General features: G+C 53.5%; 1 protein-coding gene across 9 annotated transcripts in view; it reads right to left on the bottom strand.

The window, feature by feature from the left end:
• Positions 1-24593, bottom strand: part of LOC105074301 (N-deacetylase and N-sulfotransferase 1) — a 153042-nt gene that overhangs the window by 22814 nt on the left and 105635 nt on the right. For all 9 annotated transcript variants that reach the window (XM_074360930.1, XM_074360932.1, XM_074360928.1 and 6 more), the window contains one exon: positions 12423-13054. In XM_074360930.1, the coding sequence (XP_074217031.1) occupies positions 12423-13054 (632 nt within the window). The remainder of the gene's footprint in view (positions 1-12422; positions 13055-24593) is intronic.

The raw sequence follows: 24593 nt of genomic DNA, 5'->3' as shown, positions 1-24593 counted from the left end.
ATGGAGCACCATTAAGTCGCAGGCTAAAGCGTGACCTCCTGGAAGGCAGGAGTCCTGTCTCGGTCATCAGGGCACCCACACCTACCCCATGTCGTATGCTCGGTTAGTATGCGCTGAATGGATAGGAATGAAATGATATCACCAAAGCACCTCCTTCCTGGTCCCAGCTCACCATTGTATTTCATGACCCATTTCCCAGAGTCGGGGCTGGAGGCTCAGAGCAGGGATGCTCAGGGCTAGAGGGACGGTTACAGGTCCTGGGACGTAGCCTCTTGTCTGCCGCGGTGGTGATGAAGGCCGCCCAGGAGGGCCAAGTTCTGGGACCTGAATGCAATCCTGTTGACTCAGAGGCATAAATAATGCACCAGCATGCTTTCTCCTTGTCGCCCTGTCACGCTAAGAATAGCACCGGCCACCCTTCCAGGGATTTCTCGGGGAAGAGAGCAGGACACCAAGATGGGGACAAGCAGAGAAAGATGTCACTAGGCTGTGGACTGTCCAGCGCCCTCCCTTCAAGCCCACCTTTCCGAATCCGTAAGAGACTGAGGACCCTGGAGGTCAGAGCCGAAAGGGCTCTTAGAGGCACCTGGTCAGAAGAGGCCTGAGAAGATGGGGCATCACCCACCCTCTCCCACCAGGACTGTTCATCTTTTTCTTCTCTCTTCTGACACCCATCCCAGTAATGCCCGTGCCCCAACCCAGCCCCCACACTCCTCCTGTTCCTTGTTCATATGACGAATAAATATAGAGTGGGTGGTTCCCCTCTTATGTGTCTCATCTGTAAAACTTTGGAGAGAGAGAAGATTCTATAGCTTTTAATTTAAAAAATTTTTTAAGTTTAAAAATGACTTAGAGCAGTGCTTCTTATACTTCAGTGTACGTAGTAATTGCACAGGGATGTTAAATTGCAGATTCTGGTTCAGGAGGTCTGGGGTGGGGTCTCAGAGTCTGCATTTCTAAGAAGCTTCTGGGTGAGGCTGATTTTGCATCCCTGGGCCTCAGACAGGAGCCACACACTTCTCACCTCAGGGCCTTTGCACTGGCTGCTACTTTTGCCTAGAACTCTCTCCTGCTGAAACCCCTCAGTTATTCCTTTCTGGCCATTCTTCTCATCCTTCAGGTCTGTTTTCAGGTCCAGGGGAGGGTTCGCCTGCCCTGGGAGGTCACATTCCTCTGCCACAGCACCCTCTCCCTCTCCTCCAAACTCTCATCCGATTAATAATTCCATCATTATTTGCTTTAGCGTCAGTCCGCCCTGCCGTGTGATACACAGCCCCCACAAGGCAGGGGCTTTAGCTGTCATTTCTCCAGTGTGTCCCTGCCCCCATGCCTAGGCCAGAGTTGGGCTCAGTATACTTTTGCAGACAGATTGAGGGAATAAATGAGTAAAAACACTGCTGTTGCAAAGCATTCCACCTCCATGGTTCCCAGTGACCTTGCTCACCCTGGAGAAGTTGTACAGGGCTGAGATTTGCAGGATTAACTGGGTATAGACCTCTGCTCTGCTCCACTCCAGCTGAGTGGCTTTCACAGGTCACATCACCTCTCTGAGTGGGGCCTACAGCACTGTTTGTCAGTCTGAATGAGACATGGAAGCTGGGAAAGGCTCTGAAAGCTGAAAAGAGCTTTAACTGGTAGCACTACTCATCTATGCTTGGGGCCCAGAGAGGGAAAGGGCCTCATTCAGGGCCACAAGGCTGGTGAATGGGGACACCAGACTCTCAGTAAGCCCACTCAGCTCAGCGAGGGCATCATCTGCCTGGAGGCTGTGCAGGGGTGGAGGAGGAGAGGAGAGGTGGCTGGGAGCATCCAGCCTCAGGCCCAGAGCCAGGGTTGGGATGGGTGGGGCCCCCAGCGGGAGCCCTGAGTGGGGCCTGGCAGCTGGGCATGGGGGAGCCAACTGGCACGAGCTGGGTGGTGGCAGGCTTGTTCCCCATGCGCGTGACAGTCTATTTTTTAATCACCCTTTCCATCCTCCAACTCCCTGTGCCCTCCCAAAGGGCCCATATCAGAAATCATGTCCTGGCTGAGAGCTTAGAGATCGGTGGGAGGGTCCCCAAGTCTCATGAGTTCATGAGGCCCACAAGTTTGAAGCAGCCCTGCAGGCAGGACAGGAGACCCCCGGAGGAAGGGCACCTCCAGTCTGAGTGAACTTGGGCCTGTTCCTAGACTCTCTGACCTCAGTTTCCCTGCTCTGTACAGTGATGGGAGTCATGCCAGGCTCCATGGGAGTTCATTACAGCTCAGGCTTTTGGGATCCACTCAAGCTTCACAACACTAATGACGCCCACTCGTCAGGCCCTGGCCCAGAGCCTTCTGTGCCCAGAGTATTCCCAGGGCACACTTGATCCTCCCTGACCTACTCCCAGGGGAGGAGGAGAGAGGAAGATAAGTGGCTGAGCTGGCTCAAGGTTCAACCTCAGAACCCCAGGCCCAGCAAGGCTCCTCCTCCCAGCACCTGAGGGACAGAGATGACGAGGATCAAAGGGGAATGAGGTGTGTTCCTAAGCAGGTGTCCTGGCCCCTCTGAGCCTCTGGTACTCATCTAAAGCAGGAGAGAATGTGTTGTGCAGGTTAAGCACACAGGCTTTCGGGCCAGACTGCCTAGGTTTGAACTTGGCCAGTTACCAGCTGTGTGACCTTGGGAAGCTCACTTAACCTCTCTGTGCCTCAGTTGCCCATCTGTAAAATGCTGATGATAACAGTACTTACTTCATAGAGTTGTTGACATGTAAAGAACTTAAAACACCCTGGCCATATGTAAGTAACGATAAACGTGAATTATTTTTCAAGAACTTTGGCTTTTATCTATTGAATACTCTTAGTCTCCAAGAGATTTTATTCTAGAGGATCACACGTGGGAGTCCCAGGTCAGCCCACTCTCCTGTCTGTGAAGCTTAACCAGCCCACCCCTTCCTGACCCACCCTGGTGACACCCCCTCCTGCCGGCCCTGTGGTTTTGGTGTCTGTCAAGCTCTTTCACACCCACAATTCCCTCGTATCCTTCCTAGGCCATTTCGTCGTGGCTCTGAACCGAAGCCTGAACCCCAGAGGAAGCAACTGATTTGTCCAAGACCACCAGCCAGTTAGCTAAGACTGGACGTTTAAGTATCCGTTCCTGAAGCTCGGGCCAGGCCCTTCTCCACTGTGCTGTGCCTGTCCTCCCACCATCAAAACCTATTCCTGGCCAACCCTCAAAAAGCAACGCATGCTGAGATATGAGTCTTGAGCCAAAGTCCATCTCCTCCATGGCCTGCTATTTTAACAGAGATCAAAACATGATAATACTAATTAATAAGCAATAGTTATTCTTTATCATCTCATTTAATTTTCAGAATGACAGTACAGGAAGCGGTCTATTATTTTTTGTTTTATAGATGAGGAAATTGAAGCTGAGAGAGATTATATAACATGCTCAAGGGCTCCCAGCAAGCCGGGAAGAAAACTCAGGGTTCCCACCACGGAATCTGCCCATTAGACACACAGGAAGCACGTAGCACAGGAGAAGACTGAATTTTGTTTCACCGGCAGCAACCCTGGGAGGCTGGGCAGGGTAGGGTAGGGTCAAAACAGCACTACACTCTGCTGCCTCCCCGAGTGGAAAAGATGAAGCTAGAATGGTGGAATTTCAGGCAGGGGCCAGTTGGTAAAGATTTCATCCCGGAGAGAGAGGGCTTTGGTGAGCCTCTGGAATTACAGAGCTTGGAGGCTGTCCCCACATTGACTCCTCCTCTGGCCACACTGGGTAGCAATTGATCCATAGTGTCCAGGGACAGTTCACAAAGGACTCTGAGCTCACACACACACAGGCCTAACTCAGCAGAGCCCAGCCACCCCTGAGACCAGATCACATGGCCTGGGTCCCTTTGGGTCTAAAGCCTGAAGCCCCAAGGGATGAAAGCATTTTCATAACCTCCAGCCGATGCTCATGCCACTCCCTGCTCTCAGCTTCTAGTTTAGATCATTTACCATCCTCTGAAATACCCTTCCTCCCAACCAAATCCCTCCCATTCTTCTAGACCCAAGTTCTGGACATGCCAACTCCACAAAGCCAGCCGTGACCACACTTCAAATAACACTCAGGTCTCTGATCCATTGTCTCCTCCAGAGAAAGGCCTTCCCTAACCACCAGCACAAAGTAGCCCCTCTAAGTGCTCTCCATCTTGGCAGCACAGCTTTCCAGTTGTTTTTCATGCTACTTTTGTCTATTTGAAACTAACTTGCTGATTTCTTTGCTTCCCTTTTTCAGGTCTGTCTCTCCAATTAAGATGTAATCTTGAGAACAGGGACCAATCTATCCTGTTCACTACTGTAACCCAAGTGCCTAAGGACCCACCCACCCCATTGCTAGACAGGGACACTGAGGTCCACAGAAGGCAAGGGATACACTCAAGCAAGTGACAGAGGTCGGCCTAGCACCTGCAGCTCTGCACTGCAGCCCAGGGCACTTGGCCTGTCCCCATCCCCACTCCAGCTGACCCTTCACTGGCCTGTCTGACCCCTGCCTCCACACAACAGTGGGGCCAGAGCCTGCAAGTCCTTGACAACAGTGCCCCTCCATTTCCCCAGGGCTTTCAGTGCCCCAATCTGGGCAGCCCAGCCTGCTTTCCCCTCAGTCCCTCCCTTCCTGGCATCAGCAGCTCTGATGAGCTCATGTCTGGAAGCCTGGGAGCTGCCCTGAAGGAAAAGGTGCCTCCCAGGCCCAGCCCCTAGGCTGAGAGGTGGGTTCAGCCTTGTGGGATGGCAGCCCCGGCAGGTGGAGAGAGTGTTCTGACCCCTGCCGGGCCCAGCCCCTGGGGCTACACAGTGGGCTCAGGGAGACATGTGTCATCCAGGGAGGTGGGGCACGACTAGGGACGGAGAAGAGACCGAGAGAAGGCTCTTCCCGTGCCTGTCCCGTCTCTCCAGATGCTCCTCTGCCACACTGCCCCCTCCTACTTGTCAAAGAGCTGCTCTGTTCCAAGGAAAGGGGGCTCTGCTCCTCACAGAAGCACCCTGAGCAAATGTCTTCCCCTCCCAGGCTCAGTCCCCACAACTCAGAAATGGGCAACTTAGATAAAATGCTGACTGAAGAGGCTAGGGATCAGTTGGAAACCAGGCACCTGAATGCCACAGAGGGGGTGTTTTGTTTTGCTGTTTTTCCTTCTTTCTTTCAACTTAGGGGAAAGGTAATAACCAACAAGGAAGGGAAAGAGTTAAAGGCCTTATTTTAACCATGTAGATGCTGATTCCAACCACAGCTTAATTTAGGTGCTAGTCTAAGAGGTGGGGAGGAGCTGGCCCATGGCCGGCCAAGTGGTGAATAGGAGCCAGGGTGGCACAACCGAAAACAATTTGCTTTTGGGAAGTTCTCTGAATATCAAACTAGAGTGATCCTAGTCCATTCCCCTCACTGTACAGATAGGGAACCAGAGAGGAGGAGTAACCATCCCAAAATCTCATATGGGTTGAGATATAAGACAGAGGCAAGCCCCACCCCCCACCCCCGCCCCTAGCAGAGCATTTTCAACTCTCCCTTGAGGGGTCCCATTCCACTGCCTGAGGTAATGTGGCAAGTAGCGGGAGGAGGAGGTCATCTGTTTGTGGCAATGCCCCCCCAACACAGGATGGGAGCCAAGCCTGGGACTGGTGACAGGCAGGCTGGAACCAGCAAGGCTTCCAGTCCCTTACCCCTATGCTAGGGTATGCTAGGCCCTCTGATCAGCATCCTATCTCATCCTACGCCTTGCAACACGACAGGGGTGGGGCACCCTCCAACTGTCCCTACAGCCACCACCAGTACTGCTGTCTCCAGTGCAGTTATCCCCTCACAGGACCACCCTGCCCACCCCCTCATTGGGAGCCAGAATGGGCAGGAGGCTCACCCCAAGATCACACAGCAAGTTGGTATATTCCAGTACCACCTGCCACTCAGGGTAGGATGGGGAGTGGGGCACGCGCTGCTTCCCCACTGGCTCTTGTCCCTTGTGAACAACCCAGACATAGAACACAGGAGGTCCCTGTCCCCATCCATAACTTGGGGTGGGGGTGGGGAGGAAGGGAGACCTTTTCTCCGAGTCCTCAAGGAGGTCCTGTCAGGGCGCTGGATGGAGCCGCCTGATTCCACGGTGTAGTGGTTAGAAAGGAGCCCCACCCTCCACTCCTTTCACCTCTAGGGCTTCCGTGCTCGCCTTGGCGTAGGGGGCAAATTGTGAGAATTTGATGTAGAGCCCTTAGGACCGGTCCCCCTCTCCCCTGAGGCGCTCAGGAAAGGCCTTGATTTCCCCAGGTGGGGCCCGGGCCGGTGTGCCCCGCGGTCTGCCCGTTCCGCGTCCTGCGAGCCTCGCCCGCACGGCCAGACCCGGGCGCCCCGCCCACGGGAAAGAGCGGCGGGCGCGGGCCCAGCACACGCCGTTCCCGCTGCCCCACAGGCGCCCATGTTGGTTAACCCAGGGCAGAGCCCAACCCGCCGCTTTCTGGAGTCAAGCCGCTCCCCTCTCCCCCGGAGCCGGCCGGGGCACGCAGACCTCCGGCTGCTGCCCACCCGCGGGCCCGGGGCTGCCCCGGCCGCGGCCCGCTTGCGCGCTGGCGCTCGAGGTCTGGAGCTCCCACGCAGCCCCGGGGAGTAGCTTCCCGGCTTCGAGGTGTCCTCCCGGGGCCGAGCAGCTACAGAGCTGCGGGATTCCACCAGCCCCCCGCCTCCGCCCCACCGTACAGATGGGGAAACTGAGGCCCCGAGTGTACAGCGACTTGGCCAAGGTCACCTGGCGTGCGGGGACTGGAGCCAGACGTGCCACCTCCACCTGGGCGGCTGCGGGACCAGCGCAGGTGGGAAGGGGCGAGGCTCGCTCGGCGCCGGCACCCCTGCCAGGCCGGCGCCCCTCACTCACCTCCAGCCTCAGCACGCGGTCCCCGAGCTCACCAGCGCCGCCACCTCCGCGCACCTGGCCGCGTCCGTCAGCGCGCCCCGCCCCGAGAGCCCCGCCACCCCCGCCCCGCATCGGGCGCCCCCTCCGTGCCGCCGCCACAGCCCCTTCTACCGCCTAGCGGGCTGCTCCAGGACCCGGAGCCGGGAGCGCTGGGCGGGCGAGCGGCGCTCCTGCCGCCCGCTCCCCGGGGCCCTAGCGCCGCCCCGCCCGCGCGCCCCGCCCAGGCTCCGAGGTGCGCCTCCCTCTCCCCGGGCTCGGCCTTCGTCTCCCCTCGGGTCCCGCTCTCTCTCCTTTCCTCTCCCTGGCATCTCTCTCTGCTGCCTGGTTGTCTGTCTGTCTGTTTCCTGTTCAATTTTTGTATCTCTAGGTCGGTCCCTAAATCCTTCTTTCTATTTCACTCAGTTTCTTCATGTCTACCCATCTATCTCATCTCCCTCTATTTTCTCTATCCTTCTCACTAACCCCCCTTTTAAATATGTCTTTGTGATTCTGTCCTCATAACTGACACCGCCCCCCACCTTCCCAGGCCGTTTCCTTTCAGACTCAGATGCAGTACCCTCTCAGGCCTGTCCTGTCCCCGCCTCAGCCCCAGGAACTGGAATAACTGTCCACCTTGGTAGGACTTAGGCAAATGGAGATTAAGGAGGGTTGTCACCTCCCTGGCAGTCTGGAGCCATCCCCTGACTTAACTGGGGGGCCAGCAACGACAAGGGCAGTGGCGCTGAGAGCCCCGTGGCAGGGGGTCAGTGATTTTCAGAATCACGTGGGGGTGCTGTTAAAAGTCAGGATTCCTGCAATAAGGTGCCCCCTCCCAGTGGTGGAGGAGCTGGCAGAGGGCTTGGAAACAGGGCTGATAATAAGCACCCTTAACGCTCCCAGCAATTCTGAAACAAAACCACACTGGGAAAAAATGCTGTTCTGGGTTTTCACCGAAGTTTCCCTGGGTTCCAAGTACCCAGGGTTTAACCAGGGTGGTTCCATTTTGACGTCTTTTATATCAAGGTTCTGTGTTTAGATTTCTCCTGAAGGAAGCTGGAACTGTGCTGATGTAAGCCTACCCACCCAAGGTTCTATAAGCTACAGAGCTGCAAGTGGCCTGGTTCTGAGATGACTTCTGTTCCCAGTAGGTGGGCTTAGAGTGCCTGGGGTCAGGTGACAGAGGGGACAAACCCTTCCTGGCTGCTCCTGCCCCTCTGCTTGGCTTCATGGCTGCAAAGAATTCCTCTGACCCAGTGGCTGCTCTTGTGCGGGGCTACCCTAGGTGAAAGGGGCAGTGGGCATAGAAGGGGTCCTGGGGATTGGCATCAGGCAGGGTATTGCCTGCCTGTGAGTGCACGTGTTACAGCCCAGCCTGTGGGAAACCAGGAAACAAACTGTGTGGGGGAGAGAGAGAGAGAGAGAGAGAGGCTAGGATTACTGCGTGGGTGGGTATGAAAGTGAAAGAGATGGGGGAAAGGAAGGAGGACAAAAAGTGGTTCGGTTTGTACGTGGGTGTGTGACAGTGGGTGTGTGGAGTGGATGTGCCTGAGGGAGAGAGTGTGTGCATGCAAGAGAGACTGCAAAGTGTAAGTATGTGAGCAAAAGAAAATGGAGAAAAGAACATGCTTTTAATTTGTACCTAAGGGAGGGAATATGTGTGCTTGTATATTTTCAGGTGATTCTTCTGTATGCAAATCTGATACATGTGTCCACGTGTGAAAGTTAGGCATGCATGGCTGGGGGTGGGTCTGTGGGATGGTGTGTGCCAATGTCTATCCCGTGGTGTCTGAGAGCATGCACATGTGTGCTGGTGTGAGCATATACACGTGAGTGTTTGCAGAAGAACATGGTGTGTGTACATCACGTGTGCATACACATGAGTTTGTGTGGGGGGGTGAGCATATATATGTGGGGACATGTGTAAGGTATATGTGAACCTGTGAGCCCTGCTTCTACACCGTCACTCCCTATTGTGGACACCTTACCTCTCTGTCTGCCCTCTTTTCCACTGGCCTGAGGAGCAGTGGCCTTGTCCTTGGCCCAGTGACCACTGTCAGCTCTCATCATGGGTGCTGATTCCTCTGCCTCAACAAGATAGACATGGCCAGGGGCAGGGCTCCCCTGACAACCCAGATCTGCAACCCCATCCCCACCCCAGAGGCTCAGAGCTGTGTCCACTAGAGTTGGGAAGTTCTCTAAATCCTCTAGATACCCTGGACCCTCTAAAACAAATGGCCTGGAGAGGAGGGAAGGTGGGTCTCCCGAAGCCAAGGGCAGAGGAGGGGCTGAATCGGCAGTGGATCCCAGGTCTCCCTGAGTATCTCCAAGGAGGAGGGGATATGGCTTGGCAGAATCCCCCGTCATCTCCCAGAGCCTGAACATTTTCCCAGCCCCAGGTGGGTGGAAGAACACAGACTGCTGCCTTGTCTCCATGGAGACAAAGCAGCATGGAGGGTGGTTAAAAGCATATGCCAGACCTCCCGGAGTTCAGATCTCACAGCTCCTCCACCACCCACAGGCCTGAGACTTTGACAAGTCACTTAAACTTGCTATGCCTTAGTTTCCTCATCTGTGAACAGAGATAAGAAAAGTATGAACTTCATATGGTTGTTTAGAGGATGAAATGAAATAACCCATATAAAGCATTTAGCACAGGGCCTGGCAGCGGAACTGGGAGGTGGAAACCCTGGGTTCCAACTCTAGCTTTGCTACCAACTTACTGTGTGACCTTGGACAAGTCGCTTACCATCTGTGGAATCTACACAGTAATCTCAATAAAACCTGCCAGTTATGACCAGCTGAGACTTTGTGGGAAGGGCAGCTGTAGTGTGGGGCTGTCTTGGTGAGCTGTGGACTAAGCACCACTGATGAGGGGCCCTACATGACACTTTCCTTCCCACATGTAATTCTCCCAAGGGAGCAGCAGGTGATGGCAGGAAATTTGAGCTGCAGGCTGCTGCCCAACTCATCTCTTCGCATCCCCTGACCTTCCAGCCTGCCATGAACCCCACTGTGCCCTACTCAGCTGGTACTCAGGCCTTAGAGATATGGCACTGGAACCCACCCACCCCAAGTGGTGAATGCCCAAGGTAGACAATGCCGTGACCCATACTTAGAAGTGCCAGAGAGCACTCAAGAGAGGCAGGTATAATTGCGGAAGGATGGGTGTAATTATCTGAAGATGCTTATAATCCTCTGGCAGTAATGGGAGGAAGATTTAAAAGGAAGCCCTAATCCACTAATAACCTGGCAGCTCCACAGGCCTCTTCCCTCCAGATCTCCAGGCAGAGAGAAGGGACTCTGGCCACTCCCTTTCCCAAGGGAGCAGAAAGGCCAGTGTGGGCTCTGTCCCAAGACCACCCAGATTTCCACTCTCCTGCAAGACCCAGCTTCCTTCCTGCCTCCATGTCTGAGAAGTCCTCCCTAACAATTCCATCCTCTTGAGCTCTCTCCTGCCTCTTCTGTCCCTAGAACTGTTCAGGACAGAACTAGATAACCATCTGGCTAGAAAGAAATGAACCAAACTGTGAGGCAGGAAGAATGAGACCGCAGTCTCAGCTCCAACACTGACTGTGATCTTGGGCAAGGGACTTAAGTCCCTGAGCCTCAGTTGCCTCACCTGTACAATGGGGAGAATACTGCCTGACTGGAAGGCTAGAGTAAGATCAACAAGAACGAGATACTATGCAATGGGCCAGCTGCACTGAAAAGCCAACAGAGAGCCTTAGTGGAAGTCCCTGCTTCTCCCCTCTCCATACATGTCTCTTCTGCTCCAGGGTGTCAGCAGACAGCACTCTCCCTGTATAAATCCAGAATATAGTGGTGGCCAAGAGCAAAGCCCCACATTCAAAATGCCGTGACTTAATCATGGCTTAGCAGCTCACTGGTCATGCGTCTTGGACATGTCACTTAGCTTCTCTGGGCCTCAGTCTTCTCATCTGTGTAATGGAGATAACAGTATGTCCCTTATGGGGACGGTTATGAGATTAAATGAAGTGATATGTGTAAAGCTCTTAGCACGGTAGACTTGGCACAGAAGGGCTTAACAATCATAGCTGTTGTATCGTTGAGCTGGTGATGATCATTTTAATTATCATCATCATCCCTTACATGCTTGTCTGGATTACCCTGCAACCTCACCATAGCTCTGTGAGGTAGATAGGGCTCTTATTTTTATTTTGTTTTCACAGATGAAGAAACTGGGAAGGGATTTCCTGGGCTTTGGCTAGTTGGCATCAGGTCCAGAACCAGCACGCATGTCTCCTGACACCCCCTCCCACCATGGTCTGTGAGAGGAAGAGGAGCAGGTCCTGGGGGCTTCAGGCTCTAGGGGACCTGGATCTGGGCTGACGCTGGTGAGAAGGCCTATCTCCAAGTTCAAGGCTGCCGGATCCTCCTCCTTCCTGCCCCAGATGCACTGAAGGCCCCTCCTTACTCCTGCCTGGCTCCCTGCATGACCCAAGCCTGGGAGTGGGGGTGGGGATGGTGGCCTTGGGGGCGGGGAGGTGGTCAGAGCCTGGAGAGAATTATTTCAGAAAAGAGAGTGGGCAGGAGGGCTGGTGAGATGCCAGGCTGGGCGTCAGCGACGCCTGCACAGAAATGAAGTGCTCCTTCAGTTCCTGACGCACAAGCCCTCCCAGGCCTGTGTCCCCCGCACACCCCGCGCCCCCAGGATATACTGGCAGCGGCTTCCGCCTAGGCAAGCATGGCCCGGCTCACGTCCTCCCCATCTGGACCCACTTCAGCGTTGCCATGGGCCCGGCAGTGGAGGTGATTCAGTGTGGGTTTCCCTGTCCCGCCCTGCCCTGCCGACTCCTGCCGCCTGTGGGAAATTGATCATCATTCCTTCCTTCCTTCCGTGCAGCTCTCCCCAGCCCTGGGTCCTCACTGCAGCCCAGGTGACATGGGCCCTGTCTCTGTCATCTCTAACAGATGGAAAACCCAGGCCTGGGTGAGGAATGAGGGCTCAGCTCAGCCACAGACAGGCTAAGTGACCTGGAGCAGTCTCTTCCTGACCCCGGGCCTCAGTTTTCCCAGCTGTCAAATTAGGAGGTTGGATTAGATCAAAGGCTCAGTCTTTACCTCAAAAGCTGCGTGAGCACAGTGACCGTGTCTGTTTTGCTCAGTGCCGCACCCCTAGCACCCTCAAATAGCTGGCACTCAATACACGCAGTGAGGGGGCCCCGCCCCGCCACTTGCTCAAGCTCCAAGGTCATTTGCTAGCACGAGTGATTAAAGGGCAGGCAAGAGTGGGAGATGGACTTTTTTACCAAGCATGATAACGTGGCTTTCTCTCTCTGCCTTCTCACGTGCCCTCTTTGGCAGAGAAGAGTGGATTTAGCTGTGGTACAGCTGGAACAACACGTGTGGCACCGTCTCCCCTGTCTGTCCACAGCTGTTAATCTGGGCATGCCTGTGCGGCTCTGCTGCACTGTTATGTTTCATGGGAAAGTAGGGTCAGGAGCCCCTGTGTTAAGGACCTATGGGGGTCTTCTGTGACTCTGGCAGTCCAGGGGTAAAGGGACATGCACTTACCTGGTTTCTGGGCAACCCTGGGCCCAAGGCTGGGGCTGAGGCTGGCTGTCATCACCTGCCGGGCCTTCATCGTGTCCCAGTCCTGGCTGGCTCTGTCGTCGTGCTGGGAACCCCCTCGTGCCTCCCTGGAACAGCTGGGTGGCTGGAGGCCCAGGGCCCTGGGAAGCTGTGGTGCCCCTTGGGTGGCTCTGCAGGCATTGTCCCCGCTCCTGCTGGCCACCCTGTCTTCCTCCAAGTCCGTGAGCCCTGCCTCTCCCAGCAGGCCCTCCTCACCGCCGCTCTCCTCGGCCTCCAAGGCCAGACACCTGTAGCTCCCATCAGGAATCCCAAAGGTGCAGGGGGTAGACCTGCCTTCACTGGGTCCCAGGGGCGGGGGTGGGAGGTGGGGGCCCAGCATGGCTCTGCCTCTCCTGAGGGACGCAGAGAAGCTGATGCCCGGGCCGGAGCCGCCTGAGTGAGCCCTGGTCTCTGCTCCTCTCTGGCTGTCTGCAGCTCTGCCTCCCTCAGCCGACTCACAGAGCTGGGGCGAGGTCCAACTGTGAGACTTCCTGGGCTGGGTGGGGTGGTGGACCCCCAAGCCCTCCTTCTTCACCGGTTTCTGGTCTGTGAGACCTTGCTTCAAGGTGATCTGTCTGCAGAGGCAGAAAAGAAACAGCACATAAGACAGTGCGCCGGGTGTTCCTGGCTGAGTTTCTGAGACCTGTCCACTTTAAGGGGGTCCTGAGAACAGACTGGGGTTTAGGGCAAGGGTTTCTTGTGTCCACAGGAAAGTCCAGAGCCTCAGTCGTTCAACACCCCAAATTTTTGCCCTAGCCTTATGCCACCTGACACTTTATTTGCTTAATATCTTTCTGTAAATCAACTTTAAATAATTTACTTCTATTACTTTAGACTTATCTTAAGCAGTAATTGCAGCTATGTCGTGCGAAGTTATTTCCCCTTTAATGTACATTAAGTAAGTATCTGGTTATTTAAAAATACTTAGCTGGGCATCTCCTAAGAAATATTCTTTTATGTGCCACCAAAGGTACATATGCCACCAAAGGTACATATACCAAAGGAATGGCGGTGCAGGTGGTAAAAGGCTGGGGCCACCCCTCCAAGGAGGCTCTGCACCGAGGGATACGGTGCAGTGATATGCTTGCATGCCCAGGCTTTGGGCTATAATCCCACCTCCACCACCACTGACCTTTCTGAACCTCAGCTTCCCCATCTATAAAATGGGAACTGTAATATTTCCATTGCAGTGGTGCAATGAGGATTAAGTGAGAAAAGGCATGCGGAGAACTTAGGACAGTTTCTGAGACATGCCTTAATATATGATGGCTATGCTTGCATGACACAAAAAAATTTGAGCTCCAATAGGAGTATTTCAGACCCCATAAAAGGTACTGGAGGTACGGTGGGGATAAAGAAGGTATGGTACTCTGGCTCATGAAGCCTTAAAATCTGGTAGAAGGAGCTGTGAATGACAACACGGACAATAATAATAACAGTATGATTATTTAGAAATGTTAACAAAGATGCTAATCTGGGAGAGAGGGGATGGAGGCTTCCTATAGGGAGGCAAGGAGGGGATGGATGGGAGAGAAACTTGGGAGGAAGAATTGGCTGGGCTGGGAGGCAGATGGAGAGTGGGTGTGGAGGAAGAGGGAGGCAGGCGGCTAGGACTCAGCCCAGTTCGTCGCTCTGGCGACAGCGTGATTTCGTTAATAGAGATCAGGAATAAATGGGAAGGAGCAGGTGTTCAGGGGAGCAGGGAAATGAGTTTGATTTGGGATTTCCGGGGGAGATGAGCAGTCATCTCCACATGGAGGCCTAAAGATGAGGGGAGAGTTCCAGGTTGGAGACAAAGGTTTGAAAATCCTTTGTGGAGGCACAGAGCAGAAGTAGACAAGATGCCCCAGAACGGGCAGGTAGAGCTTAAGAGAGTCAATGGCCAATTACACATGAGAAGAAACCTTGAAGTTTATAAATCTTGCTTAGCAGATCTTGGATCCCATCACTATTTAGCTGTGGGAACTCCAGAGAGTGTGAACTCTCTGAATCTCACTTATCCTATTGCAGAACGGGGAGAGGAGAACCCCTGCACACACACTGGCTGCCTTGTGGGCAGTGAGAAGCCTCAGAATTGTGAACACTGGGGACGTTGGTGACCTTGGGGTCTGGGCTGAGCTCAGCTGCTGCGGTACTTGACCTGGAAGCCACGCCTCTGCCCCCAGGCAGGGTCAGGCACCCCCCACCCCAGCAGGCTGGGTCAAGGCCTCGGCCTCTGGCTGGAGCTGTGCCAGAGAGTCTGGTAAGCCAGAGGAAAGATAAGCACATTACCAGACTCCAGGGCAAATCAGTGCCAACCAGGAGAAGACAAACAAGCGTCGCTGTCAGGAAGATAACAGACACCTGTTACAGCAGCCTCAGTGGCCGGGGAATCAGAACAAAGAAGCCAACTTTCTGCTTGGAGAAGAATGGGTGCTCACGATATTAAACACCTATTCCATGCTGGGTTATTCACTTAGGTTGTCGAAAGAAATCCTCAGAACGACCCTATGAGAGAGGTACCATTATTATTATCCCATTTCAGAGGTGAGGCAACTGAAGGTCAGAGAGGCCAAGTGACTTCTGGTCTGTCACACAGCTAGTAACCATAGGGCCAGGCTCCAAATCCAGCCCTGACACCATGACCATGCTGGTGGACACAGACGTAGAAGAGATGGCTCCAAGGCCACACTCCTCTCCAAATTCTTTCTCACTCACCAGGCGCTACCACATTTCTGCCATTAGCGTTTCAAAGAACCTTAGAATCTCACGAAGATCCAGTAGAATTCTGAAAAGATTACTGGCTGTGTGACCGTGGGCAGGTGCCTTCTGCACTCTGGAGTCACTTTGCCCGAAGGCACCACGGCAGGCTTGAGCCAGATGATGCTGGACGGTCCATTGAACCCCTGGCGTGGCACGGTGCCACGATTCTAAGCATTTGGAGCCCCTCACCGCCCTGCCCCGCCCCTGCCACCTACCCCACCATCGAGCCAGATGGCAGGAGGCAGGAGTGGGCATGGGGGGTGGGCAGGGCTCCCTCTGACGCCCCACGGGGCCTCACCTCACCCTATGCCTGCTTCTGTTTTGCTGTATTTGATGGTGGCCACGGTTTCCAGGAAAGAAGAGAGAGGCGGAAAAGTTAACTTTCCGCCACCCACACAAATATTTTTGGCCGGCGTTGTCTTCACACTGCCAAGCCAGGAGGGAGGATTTGGCAGGAACCCTCCAATTCAAGTCTCCCTCCCAAGGAGGGAGGACTCCCCACCCAGCTGGGGGGCCGGGGCAGGCCCCATGTGGGCTCCAGCCCTGGAACACCCACCCTGCTCCGCAGCCTGGGGCAGGCATGGGGGTGTCAGGACCCACTGCAATAGTGACGGCCGCTGCTCACTGAGCCTCTGCCGGTGCTCGGCCAAGGCTTTTACCTGACACTCCAGTGGGCCGGCCACGTGAGTGCTGTGCCCAGACGAGGAAACTGAGGCACAGAGAGGTAAATCCTGTCTGAGTCACAGGGTGGTGAGTGGTAGGGCAGGTGGTAGATTGAGCTGCTGGGTGCCCTGTGCTCTTACCCACATTCTCAGTGGCAGCAGGCTGACTCCCAGGACCCCACACAGCCATGGAGGGTGTGGGCTCAGACTCAGCTCACCCATCTGTGTGGGCACAGCCTCACTCTGGGCAGGAGAGAGCCCACTCCAGCCTCAGCACAGATGGCAGAGGGGTCCTCTAATGCCAGTTTCCCCAAATCCACATCACTCCTCTGACCACAGGCTAAAGGTTGTAAGACATCCAGCCTCAGCAAACTTCCTGTGCTCATCTCAGGTCAGGGGGCCCTGAGCCCAGAACAGGGAAGGGCTCGCCCGGGTTGCACAGAATGTCAGGCATAGGCATGGCACCAGAGCCCAGACACCCAAACTCCTTCGGCCAGCCCCTCACAGAAGCCCTGCTCCCTCCTGAGCTGGGAGCCTCCCCTCTTCCCTCTTCTGACCTCCGTGAGTCCAAGCAGGGCCTCCAGGACCAGAGGCCCTTGTCCGTGCGGCCCTGAGGGTCCCCCAAAGTCTCCCAGGGCTCCTTCTGTGGTTGGCTGCTGCAACGAGTGGGCCCAGGGAATGTGGCCTTGGGAGCCTCACATCCTTTCTGCTGTTTCCTGCATGGTGAGGGAGGGACACTGGCTTTGGAATCAGATCTGGGTTCAAATTCTGACTTTCCCATTCAGCGGCTGCCTGACTCAGGGCAGGTCTCTTTATCTCCATAAGCTTTGGTTTTCTCATCTAGAAAATGGGTTAAAACAGGGCCTGTTTCACAGGGTTGTCATGGGGATTCACTGAAAAGTACAGGCTGGTTCCTCCACTCGGCAGGGAATGAGGGAGCAGGGCTGCTTGCTGCGCACCTGCTGGGCCCTGGGAGGCCTGGCACACAGGCTGGCGGAGCGCAAAGCACAGTCTGGCCTCCCCTGCTGCTTCATCGTCCACAGCGCCCCCAGCCTGCTTTGAGGCTGCAGAGGAAGTAAAGGGCCTGAGGGATGCTGAGGATCAGGGCCTGGGGAGGTGCACTGCAGAGTCAGGCGTGGGGTCCTAGTTTTCACTTTCCCACCGACTTACTGAGCCAGTACCGGGGAAATCACAGGGTCTGATTTTACAGCAGGGAGACTAGAGTAGGCAGAGAGGGAAAAAACAGCTGGGAAGATTAAACCCTCATTCCTCTGAAGGACTCCATATCTGGCCTCCCCACCTGCAATCTCTCTCTGTCTCCATCCTCTCCAAGGTCTGGTCCATTCTTCTCAAGAGCAGCTCTGAGTGTGTTACTCACCTGCTCAGGAACCCTCCACGGCTCCCCATTGTGCAGAGAGTAAAGAATGGCTACAAACAAAGGGAAATGCAGAGCCAAAGGCAGGTCTCATGATTCCTGGCTGAGAGGAAGGAGGGAGGGCTTCCTGGAGATGACGGATGATGTTTCAGATTTGAAGGAATTTGACAGGAAGTGCTTGGCATTCTGATGAATAGAGGGTACTCCATCCATCAAGGCCCAGTGAAGGCAAGAAGGCAGGACCACTTGGAGATGAATCCGGAGAACTACAAGGCCCTGGAGAGGCTGAGGCTGGGGCACGTGTGGCAGGGCAGAGGGAGGTGAGGCCGGGAGAGAAGGTGGCCAGACTGTAACGGGCTTCAGTTGCCTGGACTCTCTTCTGCTGGCTTGAGAAGTGATGTGGAGGGTAGCCCTGCAGAGCTGAGGGGGCCATTGCAAGGCCCGGCTCTGGGGGTGGAGGCAGCAAGGCTAATGCAGAAGGTGGAGGCTGAAATGGGGGCCGACGTGCAGGCATCCCTGTGAGAGGAGCGTTTTGGAGCCATTTCCTCAGCACCTGGCACAGCGTCAGGCACATAATAACAATGGCAGTGAGGATGGATGAAGTTTACGAAGTGTTTACTACGTCAGGTGTTACTCCAGGCACTTAGTGTGCATTAACTCATTTGATCCTCATCACAACCCTGGAAGGAAGAGGCTATTATTATCCTCATTTTACAGATAAGGAGACTGCACTTCTGTGACTTGCCAAGCTCACACAGCCAGGGAGTGGCTGAGTCAGGGGTCTAGCTCCAGACATCACTCTTATTCATAAGGCTGTACTGCCTCAGTCATTGCTAAATGAAGGAATGAATGAGAAAATAGATGGGAGGATGGGAGGATGGGAGGGAGAGAGGGGGGAGATTATCTTCAGTGTCTGGCACATAGTAGTCACTCAATAAATATTAATCAAGTGGAATGATGATGTGGAGTGACTGAGGCGCTGACTGTATATAGAGCTAGGGGCAAAAATGGAATTACTCTGGGGAAAGGGTAACCCAGAACTGGTCCAGATGGCCCAGGGTGCACCCACCCACCCCATGCCTGTCCTGCAGCACCTTGGCATCAGGAATGGGGTGGAAGGAAGGGTCTGGACTGTCCAGAGCTGGGTTCTCTCTGCCACTAGGAAGAGAGCTTTTGTTGACCTCAGGAATCTGCACTGAGTGTAAATTCCTGCCTGAGCGCTTCTCTCTCAAGGATGGGGTGGGAGCCAAGTTTGGGGGTGGATCTCTTTCCCATGACTCCAAAGGGGGAACCTCAAACCCCTCCAGCCTCCAGAACTCGTGAGAATGAGGAAGCCTGGCATTTGGGGTTATCTTGCTATGTGTTCTGGAAGAGTCACTTCCTTTCAATGGGCCTTAGTTTCCCCAGCTGAAGAAGGTCTTGGGCAGAGTGGTTGGTAGAGATGGTAGCAACGAAGGAGAAAGGTATCCCTGAATCCTCTGTGGACTTGCCCTGTCCCAGCATTTTCCAGAGGGCAGAGTCAGTCTCCAGAGGGAGGTACAAACATGACCCCACATTACCAAGCTGGCCCTCCAGCCCTGTCCGGTCAGACACACAGACCAGTTGTGGCCTCCTTTCTTCCTGCCTCGGCCTCCAGCCATCCCCGCCCTGGCTGCCCAGCCTGCTCCGACCGCCCTTCCTTCCTCCTGGGACATAAGCGTCCGGTATTGGATGAGCATCATGTGAAGCTGGGGGAGCTCTGGAAGTATCAGGAATCCATCCCTTGACAAGAGGTAGCCGTGACAGCTGGAAAGAGCTCACCAAGCTGGACACGCTGGGTGATCTCAGGAGAGATGAGTGTTACCAGGCCTGAGTTCAGCCTCTCAGTAGCTGAGTAACTTTGGACCCGTCACTCATCTCACTGAATTCCAGTTGCCTCCTAGGTAAAATGGAGACTTACGCACGCACTAATTCATTCATTCACTTGACACATATTCTCTGAACGCCTGCTATGTGCCATCCTCTATTTTAAGTCCTGGCAGTACACAGTGAACAAAAGAGAAAGAAACCCTGCCCACGTGAAGCTCACATGTTCGTTGGGGTGGACGGGTAACAGACAAATAAGAAAGCGCATCGGATGGTGATAAGTGCGATGGAAAAATAATTAAGCAGGAAAGGGGACGGGGGAGAACTGTGTATCATTAGGACAGAAAAAGCAGTGATATTAACGTGAAAAACCTTGACAGATGCTATCCTTTGTTTCGTATGGCATACGCATTTCAAGTTCACTATTATGTTAAATTCTCATATGCAATTAGGAATATACAAAATCAACATTAAGTGGCCAGATCAGTCACACAGACCCTGCAAACCCCTGAGAGATGTCTGATTATTCAATCATTTACCATTTTAGAACCTTCACGTTCCACTGTGAACATGTCTACCATTTAGGACTGAGTATTTGTTATGGTCTGGTACATAAAAATATGGTTTCACATATTAGTTTTTTCTTTGAGAACATTCTTTTCCAAGTTCACTAAATGGATCGAGTGTCTCTTTGGTATAAGACACATGCTATACAATGAGTTTGAGGATAATAATAATGCTATCATATGGTGGGGAGGATTAAATTAATATGTATAGGGGCTCGAGGAGAGGCAGCTGTTGTCATAACAGTTACTTTTATTAAGGGGTGACTAATCAGGAACAGAGCCACCATCTCTCAATCACTGGCTATGCACTGGGCACCATCCTGGAAAGTTATGTCAAGTATGATCTTGTTTACTCCCCACAAGAACCTTATAAAGCAGGTACCAATTACTAGTCCCACTTAACAGATGGGGAAACAGAGGCTGAGGGAGGATGATCTCTGCCCGTGATCCCAGAGCAGGAAAACAACCAAGCCAGGACCTGACGGGTACCTGGGTCCTGGGATGGTCACTGAGGGATTCACTGACACTCCAGGGAGAGGCTATTTTGCACAGTGCAAAAAAACCCTTCATTCCGGCCCAGCTGTGCCATGCCCTCTGCGTCCCTGGCCACATCCCTCTACTCGTGGGCCTTAGTGACCCCTAGCCACACAAATACAGGGCTGGGCTTGGGGTCTCCAAGTGCGTTTTCAGCCCCGGTTTGCCCATGAATCCCAACACCCAGGATACTGGGGCTCAAGCCTGTTCTAAATGGACGCACCAAATGCAGCTTGCTCACAGAATCAGCCAAGTTCCCTGCATGTCACATCTATTTCTGCCCTACTGGGTTTATAAATATATGGGCCAGGGAACCAGCTTCAGCGAAACTGGAGAGACTGAAGTCATGGCTATAAATACAGGGCCAAGGCTGGCTGGGGTCGGGCAGGGGCTGCTACGGGGCCAACACCAGCCTGGAAAACCATGCCCCAGGGGTCCTATGTGTAGTCCCGTCTCCTCCCGGACACACAAGAAAATGGAGGCCCGAGGGGCCGGGACTTGCCCAAGGCCACACAGGCAGGGAGGTCAGAGGTGGGCGTGGACCGCGAGGCTCCCTGTCTGAGTAGAGGCTGCTCTTCACAACACCCACTGCCCACGGCCACAAGTCCCCCCAGTGCGCCCTGAGACTTGCCCAGTGTAATAAGAGCAAGATATTATAATTTCAGTTTATCAGATAAACCTCTGCTGGTAACATACTGCTTTTTATCTGTTGGAAATAGCAAAAATGTCCACTTGAGAAAGTGTTCTAAGACTAAACATTCAGCAAATTACCAACCATATTTTCTTGCCACTCAGTAGAACCTCCTCTTCATGCAGAGTGGCCCATCCATGTGCTGGGGTCCAGTGGACCAACCCAACAGCTAATTGCATGAACCACTTCCCAACTCTGCGCTCAGTGACATCACTTGGGCAGCTTGAAATCAGCCACAGTGAGAGTCATTACATCAGGGATGGGGCAAATGCTACACATCAGGGCTTTTTCCCCCGCAGGGAGCCAACTGTGAAATATTTAACAGCACACCATGGCTAAGACCGTAGCTGGTGAACCCCTACCTGGCCTGTTTCCGGCTGTCTGACCTGAGGCCAACTATTTCAGCTCTGTGAGCCTCCATGTTTCCTTCTTTCAAGCGGGAACCATAACCGACCTGCGTCCTAGCTACTGCGAGGGCTAGATGAGTGTGTGCCCCGAAGCGTTAGCACAGCAGCTCCCTGACTCGTCTGCCTGAAGCTCTCGCGAGGATGTTTTACACACTCCAAAGCCCAGGCCACACCCAAGACCAATTCAATCACAACCTCCCTGGGGCATCGGTGTATTTTGAAATTTCCCAGGCGATTCCAACTGTGTAGACAGGTTTGGGAACAGCTTTGCAAGCATTCAGCAACTGTCCGGGAACTACAGAGGGACAGGGGGCAATGTCGACCCATTATCCCTGCTCCATTTAATTCACGGGGTTTCATGGGGAAAAAAATGTATTTAAAAAGTGGTAGTGATTTGTTTGTTTGTTTGCTTGTTCTGTGTAAAGGCTTAATCTGCCTAAAGCACGCAGGAGGTGCTGCTTTCAGGGACCACAGAGGGAGGAGTCTTTGCCCCCTCGTTTCCAGATGTGTGCCTGGCCACCCCACACTCCAGAGCAGATGGGCCACCGGCTTCTAAACCGCAAGGAGGCCTCATTTCATGTGATACTCAGCTTGCCAGCTGGGGAGATGGAGAGACCTCAGCCTGGTCTCCCCTCCTAGAGAGAGCTGACTGGCTCTTCTTGACCCACAGGCCAAAGGTTCACAAAGCTTGGCTCAGCCTGGGAGACATCAAGCTGTTGGCTTGTAGGACACAGATTAAGAATAGAAGCAGTGCTTATGCCAAGGGCTTGGGGCCTCAGCCCAGCTTCTCCCTGGACCACCACCAACAATAATCAGTGATAAAGATAATCATAATAGTGCCTGACATTTATTGGATTCTTCTTATGCACTAGGGTATAGCGCAGTGAGCACCTAGAAAGGCAGTCTAGTATAGAAGTGCGCTGGCCAATGTGGTGGCCACTGGCCACATGTGCCACTCAGCATTTGAAAGGTGATGAGTTCATACTGAGATGTGCTGTAATGCACACCAGGTTTCAAAGACTTAGAACCCAAAGAAGAGTGTAAAGGGTCTCATTAGTGACTTTGTTTTTTAGATTTATTACACGTTAAAATGGTGCTCTTTGGGATTTAAAGGAATGTATTAGGAAAATTAATTTCTCAGTCTTTTTTTTCCACCTGTACTTTTTGCTTTGTAGAGTGGCTTTTAGGAAACGTAACAAGACGTATGTGCTTGCATTTCTTTCCATGAACAGGGCTGGCGTAGAGATCAGGAGGGCAGCCTCTCTAGAGTCACCCTCTGGGCTTCGAATTGTGTTCTGTATTCTGTCACTCAGTAGCTATGAGACCTTGGGCAAGCTATGTACCTCTCTATGCTCGGTTTCCTCATCTGCCAAACTAGGATAATGATAGTAGCGACCTCTCATGGCTTCATTGTACCTTTTGCAGGGAAAGCACTCAGTAAAGGCCAGCTGTCAGGGGACCACTTGGCCCTGGGATAAGTGATATGCTTGGATTATCTCATACCTCGGTAGGTGCTGGGCTCCCCATCACTAGTAGAGATCAAGCAGAGCCTGGGAAACACCTTGACAGGCTGCTCTAGCGGGAGTCCAAAAGTTGAATGCAGGTAGGGGAGTTCCAGGGTGGAATGGTCTTTGAAGATGGCTCCCAGCACAGCCACTGCATTATGCTACTCTCTGTCCCTGGCTTGGGGTTCTCTCCTCATCCTTTCTTCCTCCCCGTGCTCTCCTTGCCCTTCTCAAATCTTCATTCAATCCAACTGAATGTAATAAACGCCTGTAGGTGCCACTGGGAACGAGCACCATGCAGGACACTGGGGAGAACAGAGGGGAAGCAGAGGTGGTTCCTGTCATCCAGGAGTGTAGTGTGGGCGGAAGGGCATGAGACAGGGGCTTGAATAGCTATAATATGAGATGGGAGGTGACAAGGGCCATGAGGAGCTACTCAATCTCTCTGAGCTTCCATTTCCCCATCTGAAAATTAGGACGATGTCAGCACCACCTTGTAGGCATTTTTGTGAGGATTAAATGAAATAATGTGGGAGAAGCACTTGGCACCATCACCTCCCTCATTCTGGTCATGCTATCTTTATTAATGCAGCCTACCATGACATTAGCTTTTTTTCTCCCTTTCAATCGCTACATCTCTGCTGGATTATGTTGTCCTCATGGTTCACAAAGACATCACTATACCACTGCTACTTTTAAGCTACAACTCCCACACCCTGTACTTGTACAGCTGGCATTTTAAGCCCAGTGGAGGACTCTGATATGTATTTTAGTTAGTTTGGCCCTCTATTGGAGAGGATTCTCAGTGAGTGGTTGAGCCAAGATAAAACAAAATAATATCCACCACCACCCACCCCTCCATATGCACATACAAATGAAATAAAATAATGGAAGGGAAACATGTTTTGTCAACAGGCATCCAAAGCTACTATTAAGGAAGCTCAAGACACACTTGTTGAGGCAATGGCTGGCCGGCTGAACAAGTGTGAGGGTGAGAGGTACTGGCAGGTAGGGTCTAGGGGACAGAGGTAAGTCTCAGGGGTCAGGGCAGGTGATGAAAGGAAGCTACAAGTTATGGAGAAAGATGCTGGAAGAGGAAGCAGGAGGGCACTGAGCCTAAATGTGATGATGTGTTTGACCTCGACCCCTTGCCTCTCCTCTCTGCTGAAGCCTTGGCTCAGCACACGCAGAGACATCCAGCCCTGCTCCCTCCGCTGTCTGTGACTTCCCTTCCTGGGGCCTGAGAAAAGGGCAGCGTCATGTTGCTGGTCACATGGCGTGGACGGTGGGGGTGGAAGTGCTGATCCCAGGGCCTGGCACAGCGCCAGAGCCCAGTGCCCTCAGGGATGGCGAGGGGGGCTGTGCCCCGGGACCCTGCCGCTCGGAGCCTGCTTTCCCATCTGCAGACCGGGGCTAATTACAGCGCCCGCCTCGTGGGGCTATTGTGAGGCTTAAACAAGTTCATCCAAGTAGAGAGCTTAGCACCGAACAGTAACTGTGCAGCAGGTGTTATAGTCATCGCAGCGAGGGGCTGAGCTGGTGTGTGTTGTGGGGGCCGAGGGGAGCGAGGTGGTCAGGCCAGAGGAGCTGCACAAACCCTCTGTCCCAGCACCTGCCCTCCAGCTCGGAGCTTCTGTGCCGTGTGTCTGTGCATGTGTGTGTGTGTGTGTGTGTCTGTATGTGTATGTGTGTATTGTGTATATATGTGTGTCTGTATGTGTCTGTGTATACATGTGTGTATGTGCCTGTGTGCCTTTGTGTGACTGTGTGTCTGTGCGTATCTGTGT

This window comes from Camelus bactrianus, chromosome 3 (assembly GCF_048773025.1).
Source record: "Camelus bactrianus isolate YW-2024 breed Bactrian camel chromosome 3, ASM4877302v1, whole genome shotgun sequence".
In the NCBI taxonomy this organism is placed as follows: Eukaryota; Metazoa; Chordata; class Mammalia; order Artiodactyla; family Camelidae; genus Camelus; species Camelus bactrianus.
The sequence above is the reverse complement of the archived record's forward strand: the minus strand, read 5'-3'. Positions and strand labels throughout refer to the sequence as shown.